The sequence below is a fragment of the Leuciscus leuciscus genome, assembly GCF_965113295.1.
Source record: "Leuciscus leuciscus genome assembly, chromosome: 15".
In the NCBI taxonomy this organism is placed as follows: Eukaryota; Metazoa; Chordata; class Actinopteri; order Cypriniformes; family Leuciscidae; genus Leuciscus; species Leuciscus leuciscus.
The window spans coordinates 2,980,718-3,002,570 of NC_138739.1; the positions used below are offsets into that span (position 1 = coordinate 2,980,718).

Consider the following 21,853-nt stretch of genomic DNA (forward strand, 5'->3'; position numbering starts at 1 on the left):
TGATTTTCTGATCATTACCTTGTGACTGAAACCAAGTCTCAAATGAATGGATTCTCTTCTTCATTTCTTCAAATGTCTGCAGTTTTTCCATCTGTACATCCAACAATGTCTCTGTAGAGAAACAAACACCATTATTTGCCTTAACCATCTGCTCTAGTTTCTCCATTAACATGGACACTTGTGTGTCAGGGCCAATGAAATTATGTCGTCCTCCAAAACTCTCAATGACAGACTGTGTTTCTTCATTTAGTTCTGCTGTCCTGTCTTCTGAATTCTGGTATATGATGATCATTATGTGTTTGTTGATTCTTGAGCTGAATATTCTCTGGATATTCTCCATTTCTGCTCTGTCTTCATTATTAAGTGGAGCATCAGGAATGATGAGGATGAACACATGAACTCCAGGATCACAGAGAGACACACAGCAGAGCGTCTGACGCATCACTTCCTCCTCTGAGATCTGAGTGTTGAACAGAGCTGGAAGCTCCACCAGAGACACCAGACGTCCATGAAGCTCCACGTCTCTCCTCACACACCCTGAGCTGAGCTCTGATCTTCTGTCTCCCTGGTTTAGGATCAGGTTTGATATGAAGGATTTTAATCTTCTGTTACTCCCACACAGAACCAGATTCAGCTTCACACCCTCTGGAACTGTGCCAAATGAATAAAGTAGAAAATATGAAAAGGGTGTTTATTCATGTATGGTTTATCCAGTATAGATGGACTGTATTGTATTCTCTCAAATATGCTTTATTCAGAAAAGTAAACAAATTCATTGCTTGCATTACCTTTCAACCTCAGTTTCTCTTCAACTTCATGTCTGATTCTTTTCTCTTGAGCTTTCATATACATCTGAAGTGAATAGGGTTGAATCTTAATGGTGTCTATATAATCCAGCATCTTTGAGATCTGTCCGGAGTTTCTATGGTCCTTCAACCCCATCACACTGTACCAATTCCCATAGAGACTCACAAACTTCTGAGATTCTGTGGATGATACAAAATCTGACACACTTTTGTTAACAGTGAGTTCAGTAGTGAAAAGCACCATGAAGTGCTCACTGGAGTTAAATATTCTTTTAATCTTCTCCATTTCTGCTTTGTCTTCATTAGTCAGTGAACCGACAGGAGTAACGAGGACAAAAGCGTGAGCTCCAGGATCACAGAGAATCAGACAGCGGAGAGTCTCCCGCATCACTTCCTCCTCTGAGAGCCGAGTAAAAGCTGGAAGCTCTATTACGGTAATCTGCCGTCCATGAATCTTCTCCTCTCTCTTCACACACACTTTACTTCTCTCTTTCTGAGGTAAAAGTTTATTTATTTTCCCTTGAAACATTTTAAAAACTGAGGTCTTGAGTGTTTGTATTATATCCACAAAGCACAAAGTTCAGCTTTGTTTTTCCAGAAGTAGTCACTGAAACAATATTTAGAGACAGATGACTCAGTTTAGCTTTGGTAACAAATGTACACTTCTTAAACAACAACAAAATATTAGATTGTATAATATACTAAGATTTTAATACATTGTTTTATCCACTGAAGGCTTCCTTGCAATAGTTTACTGACTTACTGTCTGGGTGAATCTACTCTCTATGTATGAATCTATGACATGTACAAACACCCACACTACAGCCTTTTAAGGAATAGTTCACCCAAAATGTCTGGGTTATGTATGGTATCCCTCGTTCCCTGATGGAGAGAACGGAGACGTGGTGTCGAACCCGACACTAAGGAATCGGTACTTGGGAGCCCCAATCACCTCTAAAGAGTATTATAAGTATTATAGAGAGAGTATAGAGAGTATTATAAAAGGCCAATGGAATTGGCGTGTTGAATTTGCATGCCAAGCCACGCCCCCGGATATACGGGTATATAAGGTTCTGGCAGTGCAATACACGGCCATTTAGCAGGAGTTGTGGCAGGAGGGACACGTCTCTGTTCCCTCCATCAGGGAACAAGGGTTAAAATACGTAACCAAGACGTTCCCTTACTGTGGATAAGGTCCGACGTGGTGTTGAACCGACACTGAGGGGTCCCTATACTAAATGCCACAACTGCTGTACTGTGTCACAAGATAAGGTGGTGCAAATATGGGCAAGCCTCAGCGTGCCAAAGACAAGTGCAACAACGCTTGCTCATATCCTTCCAACGCCCAGGGTAAATGAACTCATGTCTCCCATCCAAGGGACCTACTCACATCAGAGGTCACTGCAGCTGTAGGGCCTCTTCTGAAGTTGCAAGTAAATGTATTAAAATGTACAGAAGCGTACACCAGGCTGTTAAAGTGTGGAAGCGTTCTCTTTCTCAGAGAGATAGGAACACTAAGGAGACCACATCCTACAAAGGGGAGGTATACATGTGGAAAGTATATCCTATGGACTCGCCAGCGGGGAGTATTACACAGGGAAAGGGTCTCTATGGTGGGCTCCGCCAAGGGTTAGACTACCTGCCATAATTACCGGTGACGGATCCTGAAAAGGAGCAGACCACGAGTAATGGGCCTGATGGTGAGTTCCTCCGCAGAACTTGATTACCCCAATAGTGCTAAATGATGGAGAAGGGTGGCCTAGGGTTCACTATTCCAGGGAAAACTAAACTAGACTGATAGAACGCACATTATCACCTCGGAGAGCGGAACGGTGCTAGTGCAAGCACTACACCCAACCAGTTCGTCCGAGACTTACATGATGTCACCGAAATCTGGTTCTGGAAATCTGGAAAACTGGTTCCATTCAGAGATTACAAAACCTCACAAAGGTGTTGGGTGTAGCCCAGCCCGCAGCTTTACATATATTTGTTGTTGAAGCACTTGATAGCAATGTACATTTTGGGCCTGATACGCCTGGAGAATGCAGTCCACAATCCAGTGGGACATTCTCTGTTTGAAGACAGCCTTCCCCTTCTGCTGACCTCTAAAGCAGACAAAGTGCTGTTCAGATTGTCTGAAACCCTGTGTTCAGTTCAGGTAGATGCGCAGGGTCTACCTGGGACACAACAGGGACAAGGCTGGGCTTCCCTCATCAGGAAGGAATGCTTCCAAGTTCACCACTTGGTCCCTGAAGGGAGTAGTGGGAACCATGGGCACATATCCAGGCCGGGGTTTCAGGATAACATGAGAGTAGCCCAGCCCGAAATCCAGGCATGATTTACTCACTGAGAGGGCTTGTAGGTCCGTCAGCCTCTTAAGGGATGTAAGCGCAATCAGGAGGGCCATCTTCATAGAGAGGGCACCAAGCTCAAGTAATTGCACAGGCTCAAACGGATCTCTCTGCAAGGCCTGCAAGAGCAGACAAAGATCCCAAGAGGGGATGAGGCGAGATCTCTGAGGCTTCAACCAAGTATCAGGTCGTGCTTCCCCACAGATCTCCCATCCACAGTCTCGTGGTTCACTGCTATTGCAGCCCCACACATCTTAAGAGGGGAGGCAGACAGGTGCCTCTCGAGGTGCTTCTGTAGGAAGGAGAGCACAGACCCGATGCCACATCTCTGTGGGTCTTCACCTCGGGAAGAACACCACGTGAAAACACACCACTTCGGGTCGTACAGATGCCTAGTAGAGGGGGTTCTGGCCTGAGTGATGGCCACTGCTGGCCATAGGCCTCTGAATTCCTCCTCGTCCATCCAGGGACCAAACGTGGAGGTTCCAGAGGTCTGGCCAGGGGTGCCAGATTTGCCAGGGATGCCATGAGCGTGAGTTCTTCGAACCAAGTCTGGTTGGGCCAGTAGTACTCCCTGACTTTGCACAGATTCAGTGAGATGAGGCTGCGTAGCTGTGCGCTAGTGCATCCGTGCCCAGGAGGGCCTTGGTCAGGGAGCACCACAGAGCACAATGGGAGCAGTTGGACCTTGACAGTAAAAGTTACATTCCACTTTTGTTGTATAGAATGTACCATCTGGATTTTCGATTTAACATCTCAGTTTGTTTTCCACAGAAGAAACAAAACATACCCAGGTTTGGAATGACATGAAATGGCAATGAAGGCAGAATGATCATCTTTTGGGTGAACAGTCTAACAACAGTGTCAGTATTACTCAAACTGTGTCTGAAGACTGTATTCAGCTGAATACTGTGTCTTTCTGTCAGTGTCTGATACTCTATTATAACATTTTCTGTTTTTTTTTATGTACAAATTTTTAGAAGCTTTTCGACTAAAGCAAAACAGATTACTAAAAATAATAAATAACTGTAGAGGCAGAAAATGACAGGGATAAAAATAAGAAGCACTACTGTATGACTGTAACTATCAAAGGACAAAATAGTAGTTCATGAGCAAATTCTTAGAGGTATTATCCAGGAAAAAGACTTTGACAAACCTCCTCCATCACTTGCTGATTTGGTGCTCTGATAGAATTGTCCCTCCTCCTCTCTGTCGTCTCCTCGGGCTGAACCTCCAGATCGTCTCGGATCTTCTTCCACTGTTACATAATCTACATCCTCATACATGTTACAGTTGAGAAATTCTTCATGTTTTTCCTCTGTATATTTACATTTTCAAAAAACATGAATTAGTATGATTTATGAGCTGTCCCCACAAAGCCAATGATTTTGGGTTTTACTATCCTGTGTGTGTGATCCTCTCTCTCTCTCTCTCTCACACACACACACACACACACACATACAATGCAATACAAAAGCACTGCACAATCATCACTGAATAATCTTGTTAAAATTCTACAAGAATAATGACAGAATTAGCAAATTGGCCCTATGAAAATATGTCAGTAGTCTGGCTTAATATTTCAACCAGATTTCACACAAGACACAAGTAATAATGTTAAAGTGCTCTTTAAAGGCTCTTCATTTTGTTTTGGAAGTCTCCTACAACAGGGAAACATGCATGAAAGATCACAAAAACTCTTTCATTTTCCCAAAATATACATTGCACATCCCCACATTTTTCAGAAATTCTCAAAAGACTTGCTCTGCTCTGATTGGCCAGATGACCAAGATTGTTGTGATTGACAGTCCTCAGCGATTGTACACACTGTAAAGACAGTAACAATGGTGACGATTTTACCATATCAATCTGAGCGCGAGTCCGATGATGAAACATTGAAAAAAAAGTGCATTATTATTAATCATAAAATCCTCATCATCATCCATTTTTGCAATATGAAAAGCAGCAGTTTGGATGTTTCGTGTTCCGCAAAAGAAATAGTTTTAGAACTACATGATAGTGAGTGACCGATGACATTGTATTCATTCTTGGGTGAACTGATACTTTAACTGATACAACACTGAATATTGTGCAAAGATCATTTTATTCACAGACCTTTTATATAATTGAAAAGATTTACCCTCATATTTTCATAAAAGAAACACATATATGTTTCAAGCTGACATCCTAAATATCACTGACAGGGATTTAATTCACTTACTGTTATGATGATAAAAGTTTGGACTACTTCCACCTGCTGCTAGGGAAAAAAAATCACACACACACACACACACACACACACACACACACACACAGAGAGAGAGAGAGAGAGAGAACAAATAGTTTAGCCATTATAAATTAATTACAACAACATTTGTGCAACAACTGAAAAGCTGTGTCTTCACAATGTTTGCAAAGACTAACTAGAACTGAGTACAGAATAGAGATGCACGGATGGGCTATTATTTCATCCGCAACCGCATCACAAAACTCATCATCCGTCCGCCATCCATCCGCACCAACGTTTTTGACCAATTTTCAAAACCGCACCCGCCCGCCATCCGCTGATTGGGCGATGCAAGGCGCTGCTGGTGACTTGGTTCAACCGCCCGCCACCCGCCCGAATTTAATAAAAATATTTAGTCCGCGGCTGTAACCGCCAACCGCGCATCTCTAGTACAGAACAGTGTGTTGAAGATACACATCAGGGGCTTTCGCTCCGGAGGAACCTTCTCTTGTGCTGCGTTCCAAACCGCATACTTCCCTACTATTTAGTATGGGAAAAAGAGTAGGCGAGCAAAAAAGTATGTACGAATCCAAAAGAGTAGGCGAGAATTACCTGGGTGACGTACGAATTATCGCGAGATTCGGACTTAAGTGCGTTCGAATATGCCTACTTTCCTACTATATAGTAGGCGAAAACAGTACGTGAAGGAAGCAGTACGTTCGAAACATAAGTATTCATAAAAGAGTAGGCGAGAAGTTCCCGGATGGCTTACTGCTTCCGGCCAGATTTTTGAGTGCTCATCTGATGGATACTCTTCTATCCCAGGAGGCCACGCGAGAGGATACGTCATTATCAAACATCGTAGAGATCAGCGACGCGGGCGCTTTCAAATGTGAGTAAACACGTTCCTTCTGTTAAAATCGCATATGTTGAACTACTGTAGAGTAAACTGTTGAATTGTTGAAGGTGTAAAGACGTTACACAGTATAGTAGGCTATAGTTGTGATTTTGCTGTACGTTTTATTATAACGTTAGAAGGGAGCTCCAGTAAAGACACGTAAGTTACGTCTCTAAAGTGGATTTACATAAACAAGCCATACATCAAAGACGCTTATTTTAAATGTCTATTTACATCTGACAGGAAAATCTTGAAATATCACAACATGAAATAGACATCTGAGTGATAAATGTGTGCTATTATGTAGAACAAATCTATAAAGTAACTAACGTTAAACATAAGTTATCTATTTTATTTGTCCATTAGTAGTTGATAAATTGAGGAACATTTATGTTGGATAAAAAGTAAAAACAACCTCAACATGTAAATGTAGTGTTGAGCTCATAAATCACAGTAATGTGAATCTTGTCTGGATGTTACAGGGAATGTGTGTTTATCCGGTGAAGAGTGGCTCATGAAGGCTTTGAGTGAGTATACTACAGAAATGAATAACAACTATTTAAATCTTAAGTTATAGTTTATTTTAATTATTGTAGTTTCAAACAGAGCTATTGCAGCACTTTTCTGATTCTTGATTTCTGTGCATTTGCTGCACAGCTTTTGTGGTGGAGCAGGACCTGCGAGGGAAGATGATGGAGGCATTTGTGGAAAAAAAGCGTTTTTGTCTTCTAAATAATACTGAAATCAAATGACATTGTGCGGTTAAAATGACTGCTTTTGTGTTATGTTTGTGCATTTTGTAGGATCTGAAATATCAACAGGCTGGTGTGAGCACTGAGGATGAGGAGCCCAGAGCTGAATCCTGGAGATGGTGCCATGGACGAGTCCCTCCATCACTCCACCTGCCCTTATGAGACCCTCCATCACTCCACCGGCCCTTATGAGACCCTCCATCACTCCACCTGCCCTTATGAGTCCCTCCATCACTCCACCTGCCCTTATGAGACCCTCCATCACTCCACCTGCCCTTATTGCCTCAGATTGTGAAGCACAACACATCACGCAACAACCTCAGGCATGAAGGAACGGCTCACCTCTGGCGGTCAGCTGATTCATCAGAATAAAGCCTCAGAATGGGAACCGCTGTGTTGAGATGGCAGAAGGATGTGGGGTTCAGCGCCTGTAGCCTACTGTACATACATGATTGTAGTTTGAATAAAGCTTTGTTTCATGTGTTGACTTATGCATTTGTTTATTGTGTGATGGTGACTTTCATTCATTCTTTTACTAATTTATTAATATTTCTCAATGTTGTCAGTAAATAAAATATAATTATTTAATTAATGTTTTATTTAATTGTTTGAAAGAAAATGTAGATATGTTCATTATATACACATCTAGTGTGTATTCAATCATGCATAGCTATGTCATGACATACATTACAATTTGTTTGTTTTATTGAATTATATCATTTTCAGTAAAAAGTCATATAATTAAGTATTGGTCAGCATTTATCGTTTTTATTATTGTATGTTTTGGGGTGGGATAGCAATGCAATTCATTCTGAGGTAATATAAATTTTTAGTATATGATACTTAAATTTTTAGAGTACAAAATCAACAGTTTTCCTCCAAAGGCGAATCTTCGCACAGCTGCCCTTTGTGCAGACATTACAAACGCTGAGGAAACCCGTTCTATGTAGGGCTGTCAAGTTACTGATGTTATGAGATCTGTAAAAAATCTCATTATGTATGCAAACCCATAATATATATATATATATATATATATATATATATATATATATATATATATATATATATATATATAATGGGTTTGCATACATAATATGAGATTTGTTACACAGGAAAAAAGAACCTACAAGGTTTAATATTTTAATATATATTTTCTTAAATAATTCATCATAATACATTTTGAAAAAGCATTTTTTGTTATTTATAGGCTAGGCCTGAGGGATGAAACAACAGTTAAATTCAACAAGAAAAAGAGGAAAAAATAAAGCAGTTAGCCACTTTTGCTTGTGGATGAAAATGTTTGGATATAAAAAATTAACAACATATTTAGAGATGACTATTTTGGGATTTCGTAATAGAAATAAATAGGATAAAACGGTGGTTCACATTAGTAGGGTTAAATAAAAGAAATCAACCCTAAATGTATGCACAAAATAAATGGGCAGCAGTTTTTTTTAAAAGACCACAAAATGAGCAAGTTTAATCAATATCAAGATATTTACAGATAGATGAATTAAACGTGTCCGTTCGAATCTTTTAAGTTGTTGCGCGTGTGATAACGCGTCGTAGGTCACATGATAACGTCAACATGGCAGATGTCCGGCTCGCATTCATACTCAACGAGATTTGGCTATAAAGTACCTACTCTTTTAGCGCTCATTAAGTAAGTACTTATTGAAATTAAGTACCTACTCATTGAGTATGCGGTTTGGAACGCAGCCATAGTTCCTAGAAACTTCCCGGATTTTGGGGTGTTCGCACCGCAGGAACTAGGAATGATTTTAGTTCTAGGAACTCCTTTTGGAGGAACTAATTTACTCCTACTTCAGAGTCGGTCTAAACCAGCGCTATAGACCTTATGCGCCAGAGAAACGAGGGCGCCGCCATCTTTAGAATATTGTCTTTTAACTTCCGTTTTGCGGTCGCTCTGTATATCTCTATGGCATCGCGAGTTAACGAAAGTTATCATGAGGATTGTAATGTTTAAAGCAGATGTCTTAACAAATGTCAGTCGACCGGGAAGATTTTAAAACACTGATTTCAAAAAGATTTCATTAATAAACACGCAAAATCGCTGTGAAAATACAGACCGGAAGTCAAAAGACAACGAGCGCAGCGCTGAAAAGGGGCGGGGCTACATAAGGTCTATAGGAACTATCCGTGACGTTAGTGTTCGCTGATTGGCCGAACGCACGCGAAACACCAGCATCCGCCATTTTTACACACAGATTAAAGCCTATATATTTACTCCAGGAACTAACTCTACGAACATGTAAAACAGTGATAGATGAAGCTCTTAATCTCTTACACTGAGGAGAAAATCCAACACAACTTTGAGGAGATCAAGAGAAACATGATTATGTATTTCTGCTCAGCAACACTGGACATCAAACACACAGCATATGCTAATAACTCTTCATTACTGTCTACAGTTCTATCTAATAATGTATTACAGGACTGTTAGACAGATCGTACACTAATGAACACAGAGAATGCGAGCGCTGTGTGTTCAGTCGTTCTCAGCGCCATCAAAATGAAAGTCACAACAGTGTATTACGTCACTCAGAGTTCCTACTGGCGGTGCGAATGCAACCAGGAAAACGTTCTTAAGGGAACCATTAGTTCTCGGGGGAAACACCCTGGTCTGCAGACAACAGCGCATGTGCGAGTGACTTGAACGCTTGAAAACAAAGTCCACTAGACAATGCCCACACGCAGAATGCGTCTCTCACTGGCAAAAGAGTAACCTCAGTTCGACAGGCTTGCGGAACAAAACTGAGCGGAACGCGGAAAATGAAGTATTCAAGTAATCCTGAAGACCTTGATTAGCTGGTTTAGGCGTGTTTAATTAGAGTCGGTGCCAAACTCTGCAGGGCTGCTGCTCTCCAGGAACTGAGTCTGACACCCATGATCTATAGCCTTCATTAATAATAATAATAATAATAATAAACAGGCTAACTATCACAAATCAACAGAGATAAGTGGGATCATGATTATAGTTAAATAAGATAAAAGACACATCTAATATGACCAATTACATTTATTGTCATATTAAATATCACAATGTATCATTCACTTTCAAATGTGACAATTTATCATTTATAATTAATAATGAATTTATATTATAAATACACATCTATATAGCTATTATCTGCACATGTGTATTGATTTAATTCAAGTGTCGTCTGTGTTTGATGACGTTGCAGGTTGACAACGCATTTTGTCCAGTGAACCGAGTTTGAAACTAAATATATAAAAAGTAAATATAAATTTGTTAACAAAATAAATTAATCATTAAAATCATTAATTAATCTAATAAAAACGAAGCTCTTTGAAACTTTGAAAACGATATTAAAATAAAAACCCTAGAAAAAGGGTAAAAATAGCCTATAGACATAGAGATTTGATGTGTATTAAAAAGGTTTATATGTTTAAAAATGTATGTGAGATGTAGACTTTTACAAAGGTTCAATGCCACTTTTAAATGTAAATGTAAGAGAATAAACAAGTAAACAATTGCCTTCTTTTGACTAATATTTCATAAATACTCCATAAATCATTGAGGAAACGTTGCTGCATATATTTCTCTGTAATTTGATTCTTACCTGAACTTGAAGCCATTTCAACACCAACACCTTGAAATCAATATCGAAAGAAAAACACTTATGCCAGATAAAAATGTAGAAATTTTACCATAAATCCATGTAATTAAACTCTACTGTGTTTCACAGTCAACACATGGCTTTTTGCCCGGGGTAAAGCAAGGACAAATAAACATAACCATCAAGGCGACGTAATGGATGACACTCGTCTCTTCGTGGAAAAACAAGTTCTTTATGAACCGCAGGATTTCTTGTTTAAAGGTTTAAATGTGAAAGAAAATATATTCGAGTCGGCTGTTTTTGAGTTGTAATTTAAAATGTTTGTGATTTTAACATAAGAAAAGTAGGGGAGACCGGGGACAGTTGCAACACTTTTTGCATTTCTCTCAATTACTCAGAGACTACTTGGACTAGACCAACCAAATTTGTATATATTAAACTTGCATCTGTCTGCTAATTACCCATACCATTTAAAGATGATTATATATGACATATCGTTCACAGTATTTATTTGAATGGAAGAAGTCAGATGTTGCAACTGACCCCGACCCAGGGGACGGTTGCAACACAACCCAGGGACGGTTGCAACATGTTAAAAATACCTTAAATTTCATTAATTAACTTAAGCTTTTTGTCTCAATGAGCAAAGAATTCTGAAAATATTAACTGTTTTAGGCCTACTATAATATTATAGTATTATTTATTTCAATAATATTATTGTAGCCTATAATTTATTTATTTAGTCATATTTATCAAATAACAGTTATTGAGTTTTGTTTGTTTATGTGTAGAACATAGGCCTACATAGATTCAGTGTGCAGGAGTTACAGATGCTATTAAATCTCTCCATATTTCAGTGTCAGACAGGAAGAATTTAACAATTTGCAATGCAACAAACTTTTATTAAACATGCAATTTATAACATGTTGCAACCGTCCCCAACCCTATCAGCCATGACAGAACATCATATTCCTGCTAGACACACTGACTTTGACACATGCTAACCATGTCACTTAGTAGTCAACAAAACAACAATTCAAACTATGTAAGTTTTGATTAAATCATACAAAATTTCAGGACAGTATGACAAAAATATATCTCATGAAAAAAATTACTTTCATACCTCCAAAACAAGTTTTGTTCAATAAATACATCAGCAGATGTTGAATATGTCTACTGTCTTCTTGGTGGGTGGAGGGTCTAACTGTGCATGTGCAGTATGAGTGTCATCACTCTAGCTTGTTTCTGATTGGAGAAAAATGACATGTTGCAACCATCCCCTGTTGCAACTGTCCCCGGTCTCCCCTACATGTATACATATTTTGCAACTTGCTTGAGCAACTTAATATATAAATCTATATAGAAGTAATGCATTGAACAATTTAGCTAGTGAATTTAAACGTGAATACATCTATGAAAGATTGTTTAACTGTACTGTGTACAAAGAGAATCACAATGCTGACAAAACACTTTCAGTAACAACTTTTGGATTTGTTTTGATTACCTTTAATTCTAAATCACTTACAGGTTTGTGTCTGTAACTGTGCCTTTAAGGCCAGATACGACAGGCAAAAACACTTAGGGGAGCGCGGGGCTAGTTGTAACACGCTTGTTTTAAATACTTCCGCACATGCTTGGATGACGAAACTTTGTGTATTTACTAGTTGCCATATCAACACTATATAGAAAAAAAAAATAATCCGCCAAAATGTTTTTTTTTTTTTGTTTTTTTTTGGAAGATATCCATAGACATTATTAAACCATAGCAAAAGTAAATTTCTTACTTAAAGGTGCATTGCGCAAGTCTCTGAGTTTTTGCAGAACTATGCCCCCTCTGGCGGCAAGCGAAACTGCAGCCAGAAGTGTGCACGCTCACGGACAAAAGTTTTCTTTTTTTTAATCTTACGTGGAGTTTGCGTTGGTGTTTGAAATGAACTACAAGCCGGTCTCTTAGAATCCATCTTCTACGGAGAATGGCGGCGAATACACAAACCTGCCAGACAGCCAGGTGAGCGTGCCGTGAACGCGCATGACGTCACGCCCAGTCTCAAATTCCGACCCGAATCCCTCTTATTTATTTTACTTTACAGGATTATAGAGACAATCTCAGTGATCAGAGAAGGGCTCATTCAGCCCATCAGGCAATTGTTTAAGCATGTATGGGTTAGAAAACGGGTATTTTTAACATGAAAAGTTGCGCAATGCACCTTTAAGTTAATTTTTCATCTCTATTTTTTTGTGTTTATTTAAAATAAGACAAATCTGATATTATTTTAATCTCCAAGATGTTATTTAACAGTTGAGATAGTTCTTTAATGCTTCGCTAACTAGCAGAAGACACTAGCAGGGTTTAAACCCCAGTTGTGCAGGCGAGGAATGTTGTCACACTGCGTTACAATGTGCCCCTATAAGAAATATGCTATTATATTCTATACTTTTATTAATTTTATTGGGAAAACGTGAGAAAAAGGTGAATAAAGACTGAGAGTCAATGTTCAGAAATGACTAATTATTTATTTGTTTTGAACTATGTTGTATAGCTGTGTTTTCATGTGTTCGTAGTCAAAACTAAAAAATGAGTTTATATTTAATTATTAAAAAATGCCATTATTTTATATGAAAATACGTTTTTTAATTGTATTTTATTTAGAAAATATTTTTGTTTGTTTTGTATATATTTTTTATTAGATCAGATAACATTTTAAGCTGTCATATGTTATGTTACAATGTACTCCACCTATGGGGCATGTTGTCACATTTCACTTCCATTCTTTCGGGGTATGTCAAGAAAAAAGTATATACTGTATTAATAAAACAAAAACACATAATTGTACTAGACATGTGGGAAATTAATGTGGGAAAAAATAAATACACCATAAATAGATTTACACAAACTGAGAAAGTCAAAAAGCGTTACTTTGTGCCCCGCTCTCCCCTATACATGCATCTGTCAATTTTGAGATTTTGGCCGTTTTGTCTTTTCATAAAGTGTTTTTTTTCTTCTTCAGACTAGTGGAAATAAACATCCTAAATACACGTTTAATTGTATCTTTTATAGCACTTTATCTATTTGCGTCTGTAGATTTCAATGACAGTATATTGATAGCGTTATATAGCCTACTTTAAATGCCGTTTTTCAATTTCTTGTTTAAAAAAGGAAAAATGAACGCAAATGGACGCAAAAGTAGGCTACATTTATTGGTCCAAATAAAACCACCTCCCAACGTCTGCGGGTGTGGCACAGATGATATCGTCTTTCATCTTTTTTCTTTCGATATTGATTTCAAGGCGTTGGTGTTGAAATGGCGTCGAGTTCAGGTAAGAATCAAATTATACAATATACAGTAACAATGATTTATTAAGTAGGCCTATTTATGAAACATTAGCCAACGGTTTACTTCGTTTATAGATTCCCCCCCCCACTGTGATCTTACATATAGCCTATGTTTTAAACTAGTATATGAACACCAGGAACAATCTAATAACCGACGTAAAAGGCTACATCTCAAACATTATTTTATAAAACTTTTCAATAGGCCTACACTTCAAAACTGTTATCTAGGCCAAAGTTATTTTAGTTTTGCATTTTTAAATTCGTTTTTATTATAATATCGTTTTCCAATTTTAATTTCGGTTTCTTTTTTTATTAGCTTAATTTATAATTTTGTTTTTGTTTTACTTTACTTTTTATTTTGAGAACGCAGTTCTATTTAGTAGCCTATTTAGTATTTATATATATTAGTTTTACTTTTAGTAAAGTTTGGCAGAATTTATACATTTCCTGGACCGACCACAGTGGCACAGCACATTATATTCTACATGGTTAGTGCTCTCACTGTTCTTCAAGATCATTCTGTACATTGTGACCATTCACATCCAGCATATGAGTAATATCCTAAACCCATTGACCAGATTTAGCCATTTTAACAATATCCTCCTTGGTTGCGGAGGACAGCTCCTTCTGCCATTTTCACTAAAACCAACAGAATAACATGTATAAAATGTTTTTATATAATTTCTATAATTTTTAATATTGAAAATGGGTTTGTAGCTGCTTATATTCTTGAAAACAGTTAAAGAAGAAAAGTGCCAAAAAAGACGTCCGTACAATAAGGGATGTTCCATTGCGTCATGACAAATGAAACATGGAACACTTAGCCTATATTAGTTTTACATTCCAGGCTCTACTTCACACCATGTAATCTTGACAAACTGTAGATGTTCTGAACATAAAAAAGACATTTCAGAGGAAAATCCCAAAGTAATTATTTTTTTTATTTTATAATCCATTCTCTCTCTCTCTCTGTGTGTGTGTTTGTGTGATTAGCAACAGAAGGTAGAAGTCATCCAGCATATGATCGTCCTAACAGTAAGTAAATAAATCACTGACAATCAGGGCTTGACATGAACTTTTTTGCTCACCAGCCAGCGACCGTGCAGAAAGAATAAATTGCAGCGCAGAGGACAGAGTGAAATGTGTGGGGAAATCCATTCGAATAGTTTAAATGAGTATTGACATATTCACTTTTATAACAAATATTTAGGTATTAGATCTATTTAAATGCTTCAATTATCATAATAATATAATATTAAAAACAAATTGAATCATTTACATAAACTGATATATCACTTTAAATACTTCAATTAAATTGTGTAAATGATATTATATTGTATTGAATTATATTATAAGCTAATACAAAATTGATCAAACAAGGGGATTGTTTAGGGCACCTTGCCAATAAGAAGTTTGAAAACCCCTGATAAAGAACATATTGGAAATTCCAAAGCCATAATTTATATATATATATATATATATATATATATATATATATATATATATATATATTTATGGGTTAATGCAGCCTGTAGCCAATAAATTACTGTACACAAACACTTTATTGTTGTCCCAAACCATACCAGTGTAACTGGTTTTTTTTTTTTTTCATACTATATTATATTATATTATATTATTGTAAAGAATTGAACTGTCCTGCAGGATATTTTTTAAATGATTTTTTAATAGAATTGGTACAGTTACAGTTAATAGACTGGTACAGTTAGAAGTACTGTAGAAAAAAAAAACTCAGGTAACCTAAAATGTGCTTCATTTAGTAACTTCTTAATTTTTGGCTTGTTTTCAAAAATAGGATTTAATGCCACTAAGTTACATAAAGGGTAAAATAAAACAGAAATGGTACTTTAAAGTTAAAAGTTGAAAAGGCAAAACATGTCTAACCAATAGAGAAAAGTTTTGCTCAGTAGGAAAAAAAAACTAGAGGGAACATTGCCAAAGTTACTAGCCACTCAGCATTTTCACTGACCACAGTTTTGACATTGAAACCATGGGGGAAAACTGCCATATAGATATTTTTTTAATATTTTTGCATAATTTGGTTGCTGTCACTTTAAGACCTGATGCATGGATCCATTACACTATTACACGTGCGTTTTCTTTCTCAACAGTTTACATTCACTTAAAACATAACTGACTGTGTTTACGAGAATACTCGCCAAGACCGACATTTTGACATCATTTTGTGTCTATTTGAATGTTTAAGTGCAATAAGCAGTGAAGAAGAGCTCAATTTAGTACTGAGAGGCGGCTTTATCTGCGCACAATCTGCAGGAATTTGTCAAATTATGTGCAATACGCACAATCTTTCGCCAAAATTCAAGCCCTGTAACACCAACAATATTCATCCAGAGCAAATAAAAGGAGTGAGTGGAGGCGGGTTTGCGTGTCACTCGCTGTCGGAGAGCTGAGAGAGAGAGAAAGAGCAGCTGTGTCATGAATTCTGTGGAAAATGAGAATTGGAAGCGTTTCAGATATTTCGGAAAAATCTGTATTTTTGACAACACTACATTGCACTTAGTGTATATTATTTATTCATTCAGATGCCTTTTTAAAAGACTGCATTTGAAAAATGTATTCAACCCGCCAAAGTAGCTAGTAGGAGAGACTGCGTTATACGTCATTGGTGAAATACACCAACATTTGGAGGGTTGGTGGGTGTTAATGTCAAGCCCTGCTAACAATGATGTTAGCTCTTTCCCCACCAGCATTTAAAAAAAAAGTTGCCAGTCACCACCAGCGTTTTTGACAATTTTCTCAAAAGTGTAATATTTGTTTGTATGAATATCTGAATATACAATATATCAAAAGAAAGAACAGACCCTCTGCATTTAAAAATAAATTTTATTCTAGCTTCATGCATTCGTTTTTTATCAACACTTGAATATGGGTAAGTTTTATAAAAATGCAACATTTTGAGCAAAAAAACTGAGAAAATCATGTTTTTGTCAAAAACTACATCTTGATAGGATTCAGAACGATGATCAAAACACAGATGGAGTAGATCGAGTCCATCAAGACTCTCAAAGCTTCACAATCCTATACCTCGTCCTGGGTCGACATTTCATTCTGTAACATTACACAGTTTTGATTTATATGCTGTTTAATGTTGATGATCGCATTATTTTACTTATGCATATGAGATTGCTTGTTTCTGCTTCTTTTTTGTCTGTGTTTTGATCCAGAGATTCAATACTCTTTCAGAAGATGTGTAATAGCACCACCTAGTGTAAAGCCGGATATTTCCTTCAATGGTGGTCAATGGTAGCCTGACTACATCAGACTTCCTACTTCCGCTAATTTCATTTCGCTCCTGTAGTCAGTCTGAGATAGCAGCCTATCTTTCAGTTTTCCACCGGCCTGAAAACAGCCGGCCAATCAACGAACAGAGGGCGGGCTGAGAGCCGTGACGTAGACGCTGATTGTACCGTGGATGCGTAGATTTACTTCACATAATCTGCAAAAGTCATTCACAGCCATGTTCACTCCGGTATTTCGCTCGATGGTTTAGTTTTTGCATCATACATGTGTTTACAGTGGAAGTTAGATGCGGCTGAGCATGCGCATAACACACGCCATAACCAAACGTTATGTGATTGGCTTACGGGTAACCAATGATTTTAAACTTCAGACAAGCTGAATTATGCTATTCCAGACTCTGTATACGAAGCAAAGTGAAGGCTTTGGCTTGCTCAGTTGGGGATATTTTGGGGATATTTAATTTAATTTTATCAATCAATAAATTCCTCTTGAAACAAACTTTGTTGTATTATTTTAATTTAATACTGTGAAGCTGCTTTGATGCAATCTGTATTGTGAAAAGCGCTATACAAATAAACTTGACTTGACTTGACTTGACTATTACCAGGCTAGGTCAATGGCAAGTGTTTTCTTACAAATGACGGAAATTTCCATCACTGGTGGGGAAAGAGTTAAGATTTGTCAACTTGAAACATTTATGTTTCTTTTATGAAACATTATGGGTAAATCTCTTCAATGATATAAAATGTAAGTGAATAAAATAATCATTGCACAATATTCAGTGTTGCATTAAAGTAGTAGTTCACCCCAAAAACGAAAATTCTGCCATCATTTGCTCACTATCATGTTAGTCTAAAATTGTACGACTTTTTCTTTTGTGCAACACAAAAATCCAAACTGCTGCTTTTCATATTGCATATTTTCATATTGTTTTTTTCCCCAAAAAATTAAAACAACGGCATAAAATCCATTAATCACTGAATGTGAGTTGACTGAAACTAAGTGCAGCTTTATTTAGCCAACATAATCACATACAAAATAAACAAAGACTTGAACTAAAACCATAAGAAACACCCAATAGTATTTAAACATACACAAACAAAGCCAGACCAAGAAACAATGACACATGAGGGCTATAAATACAAACGGACTAAAGAAATCTGAACACAGTAAACCAATGAAAACATGAAACATGAGACAAGGAACCTATTGTCAAGATCACATGAGGGCAAATCACATGACAACCAGGAAATATAACTCTGAGACAAAAAAAAAAAGTATGTTGGATTGACTTGTTTGCATCAAACTGGGTTAAACTGCATTTATGTGACATTATTTATTTCAACAAACTGAAGTTAATTACATAACTTAATCCAATGCCGTTTAGTTCTAGAAGGTTAACAATCTTAGTTTTGAAAAAACAGAACAATTGTTCAATTATCCTAAATTAAATATGTTTTACCTTCAACTAAAACCAATAATCCAGTTTCATTGATGACTTTATTCAATAAATGCATTCAAGAACAATTTCTACAGTTTAAAAAAAAAATTACAAATAATTTTCCAACAAGAACATTGTGTACAAAAAAATTACTCCGCCTTCACTTTTCAAGCTCCAAAAGAATGTGTTAAAAATAAAAGCATGTTGCCTTTAAGTGAAAGGATTTATATGTTCTGCAAAAAAATCTGCAAACAATTCATTGGTTTCAATGATCAAAAGATAAAAAATTCTAAGAAATGTAACATGGTCAATATTGAAAGAAATGTACTGTAACAGCCAACAGTGCAACATTATAGAAACAGAATTAGTTTTTCAGCAAATGGACCTTGTTTGATTAGATTAGTTAGATTAATTGTAGAGGCTATCTAGTTCTATAAACTTCACGCTTCCTATGTGCAAATGTTCTGTCCATCAGCACCTTACATGCAAAAGTATGGAGCATAAGTGGATATTATGTTTTAAAAGTGTATGGGCAGTAAAAACATGCATATGGATATGTGTGTCTGTGTCCATAGTGTCCATGTACCTACCTAAGTGTTTTAAAAGCTTAGATCTGGATGTGTGAGAAGAGCCACAATCTCTGCATTGCGATCATGTAGGATTCTGAGGAAACAAAAATGAAGATGTGAGTCAACAAAGAATAATAATTATAATAATATTAATTAAAATTCTCAGACTGCCAAGTTGCCCACTACTAAATTGTAAAAGTAAAATTTTATCAAAGTTCAGGAGGTTTAAAAGCTCACAAAATAGCGAAAAACATTAACAACAATAACATGAGGACCCAGTGAAAAAAAGTATGCTTTATTGTATTCCATTGTATAAATATATTCCCTTTTTAAATAGTACATTGCAAATATACTAACAAAAATTGTACTATCTTTAAATATATTAAAAGTATATTAGCATCATGCTTTTACCTATTTTCACAATACAACTTTTAACACACTTTAAAATAATTGGACTTTAGTATATTTTCTAAAATATATATTTTAGAAAAATATACTTTTAGTGAAAATTCTGTTTATATTTTAAAGGTGTATTTATTTGCACTTTATTTAAAATATATTTTAGGTATATTTTTAACTGTGTGCTGGAAATGATCATTGTAACAATGCATTGAAAGTATATTTTCAGAATACATTATAGTATACAATAGTATTTTGTACAAAGTATAGCTAAGTTTTATTTGTCTAATAATGCACATTTGTTATTGAAGACAAAGTATGCAATTTGTAGTATTTGGAATAAGCCAAAGTTTTAATGAGTATTGTATTTAATGAGTAATGTATTAATGAGTCTATACTTTTTATTCAGATATATCACACCATGATAGCCTCGTGGGCAAGTCAAGTCAAGTCATCTTCATTTATATAGCACTTTTGACAATGGATTGTTCCAAAGCAGCTTTACAGAGATAATAGGAAATTAAAGTAACAGAGTGTCACGTTCTGGGTTTTGTTTCTTGTTCTTGGTTCTCGTCTTGTCATGTGATTCCCTGTTTGTCATGTGATCCTGCCATGTGTCTTGTCATTGGTTAATCGTCTGATTATTGTTCACAGGTGTCCCTTGTCTTGTCGTTAGTCTTGTGTATTTATGCCCTCATGTTTTCCCTGTGTCTTTGTCTAGTATTGCATGTTCTATGTCCCAGATCCGGTTTCTTGTTTTCTAGTCTTGGTTTGTGTTCCTGTTTTAGTTTAGAGTTTCCCATGCCTGGTCATGCTTTTGTTTTGTATTTGTTTTATGTTTGATAATTAAATTGCATTTGGGTTCTCTACATCTTTCCTCCAGTGATTTCGTTACACAGAGATTGTTTTGGCTTTACAGCAGCTCTAGAATAAAGTTATTGTCCAGCTAAAGTTAGTTTGATTGATTCACAACGATCATTAGTTATTAACTTAGGGGCCGCTAACACGACACCGTTTTAACAGGAAACTCTACACAGACTTTAAACGCGAAACCTGTGAGAACGCTGATGGCGTGCACATGCGTATTACGAGTTCAATCCATAGGTTTGCGTGTTTGAATATATGTGCGCAGGCGTGTAGTCCTTCCCTACAAGGAAGTGGACTTCCCTACAAGGAAGTGGACTTCCACTTCCTGCTCAGCTACTGTTCGGACGCTCTTGCTTACTGCTCCGCGCTTTGCTCTATCGCTTTTACATTTTATCTCCTATATTTTTATATTTTATTTCCTTTTATCACCTAATTTTAACTTCAGCAAATCAGCACAGTGCTCATACGACAAAGTTTGGAATACTACAAAAACGCAGAACTCCTTTACCCGACCAGCTTACATTCCGGGAAAGGAAAACACAACTGCCTACAAGGATAAGAGAAAATGCCTCTTCTGGTTCAAGAATCTACTTGCTGCACTAACTGCCACAGACTTTTACAAAGGATTGCAGTTCTTGAAACAAAGTTATTTACGGGACCACCAAACCAGACGGAGCACACAACAGAGCTTCGTCATGGACACCCTCAGCATATAGCCGGTGAGTCCCATGAAACTAGTGCTCCTCGACTGGTAGAGAAACAAGCCGATCGACTTACAAACCGATGGCACAAACAGGGAGCGAGACCCAAAGGCACTCAAGACATCAGATTGTCACGAGCCTCACATATTACCGCAGTAGCATCCTCTACCCCAGATACAGCTCTGACAAGGATTGCAAACACTGGTCTCCTACCAACACCTATACATCTTGAGAACAGATTTGATGTACTAATGAATGTAAATGAGGAATCCCCAAATGTGATGAATGTGATCGAACACAGACTGAATGGGCCAGTAGCTAACACTGATGCTAACTGGCGCTCAAGGTCGAGCAGACAGCGGCACTCAGCTCAGAGCTCAGCCGAGCCCAGGACTCTGATAGTGGGGGACTCCATAATCAGAAACATTAGCAGCAGGGATACAACTACATGCTGCCTTCCAAAAGCAACAACTTCTGATATAAACAGGGAACTTCAGAACATTCTGATGAAACATAAGACTGCAAATCGACTCATCATTCATGTGGGGAAGAATGATATTCATAAAGAGCAGTCAGAACTCCTGAAGAAGGATTTCAATGAACTTTTTGAAACACTTAAAAGACTGA

The 21,853-nt window shown here is 37.1% G+C and overlaps 3 protein-coding genes and 1 long non-coding RNA gene across 7 annotated transcripts in view; 3 read left to right on the forward strand and 1 right to left on the reverse strand.

The window, feature by feature from the left end:
- Positions 1–10,850, reverse strand: part of LOC309475976 (GTPase IMAP family member 8-like) — a 45,232-nt gene extending 34,382 nt beyond the window's left edge. For 2 of the 4 annotated variants that reach the window (XM_082139015.1, XM_082139018.1), the window contains exons 1-3: positions 4,314–4,453; positions 789–1,413; positions 19–651 (exon numbers count right to left, since the gene is read on the reverse strand). In XM_082139015.1, coding sequence (XP_081995141.1) covers positions 19–651; positions 789–1,335 — 1,180 coding nt within the window. In that variant the 5' untranslated portion in view covers positions 1,336–1,413; positions 4,314–4,453. Of the gene's footprint in view, positions 1–18; positions 652–788; positions 1,414–4,313; positions 4,476–10,639 lie in introns of those variants that run through there. The other 2 variants (XM_082139017.1, XM_082139016.1) reach the window with 2 other exon arrangements.
- LOC309475951 (uncharacterized protein) overlaps positions 1–21,853 on the forward strand; it is a 237,897-nt gene that overhangs the window by 123,111 nt on the left and 92,933 nt on the right. The gene's annotated exons all lie outside the window — the stretch shown is intronic.
- LOC309476477 lies at positions 5,503–7,304 on the forward strand. The gene is made up of 3 exons (XR_014198189.1): positions 5,503–6,276; positions 6,765–6,809; positions 6,940–7,304. It is a non-coding gene; the product is annotated as an uncharacterized lncRNA (long non-coding RNA).
- Positions 13,924–21,853, forward strand: part of LOC309474871 (uncharacterized protein) — a gene marked incomplete at its 3' end in the record, with an annotated part of 89,173 nt that continues 81,243 nt past the window's right edge. The window contains exons 1-2 of the mRNA XM_082137490.1: positions 13,924–13,954; positions 14,964–15,005. Of these exons, the coding sequence (XP_081993616.1) occupies positions 13,939–13,954; positions 14,964–15,005 (58 nt within the window). The 5' untranslated portion in view covers positions 13,924–13,938. The remainder of the gene's footprint in view (positions 13,955–14,963; positions 15,006–21,853) is intronic.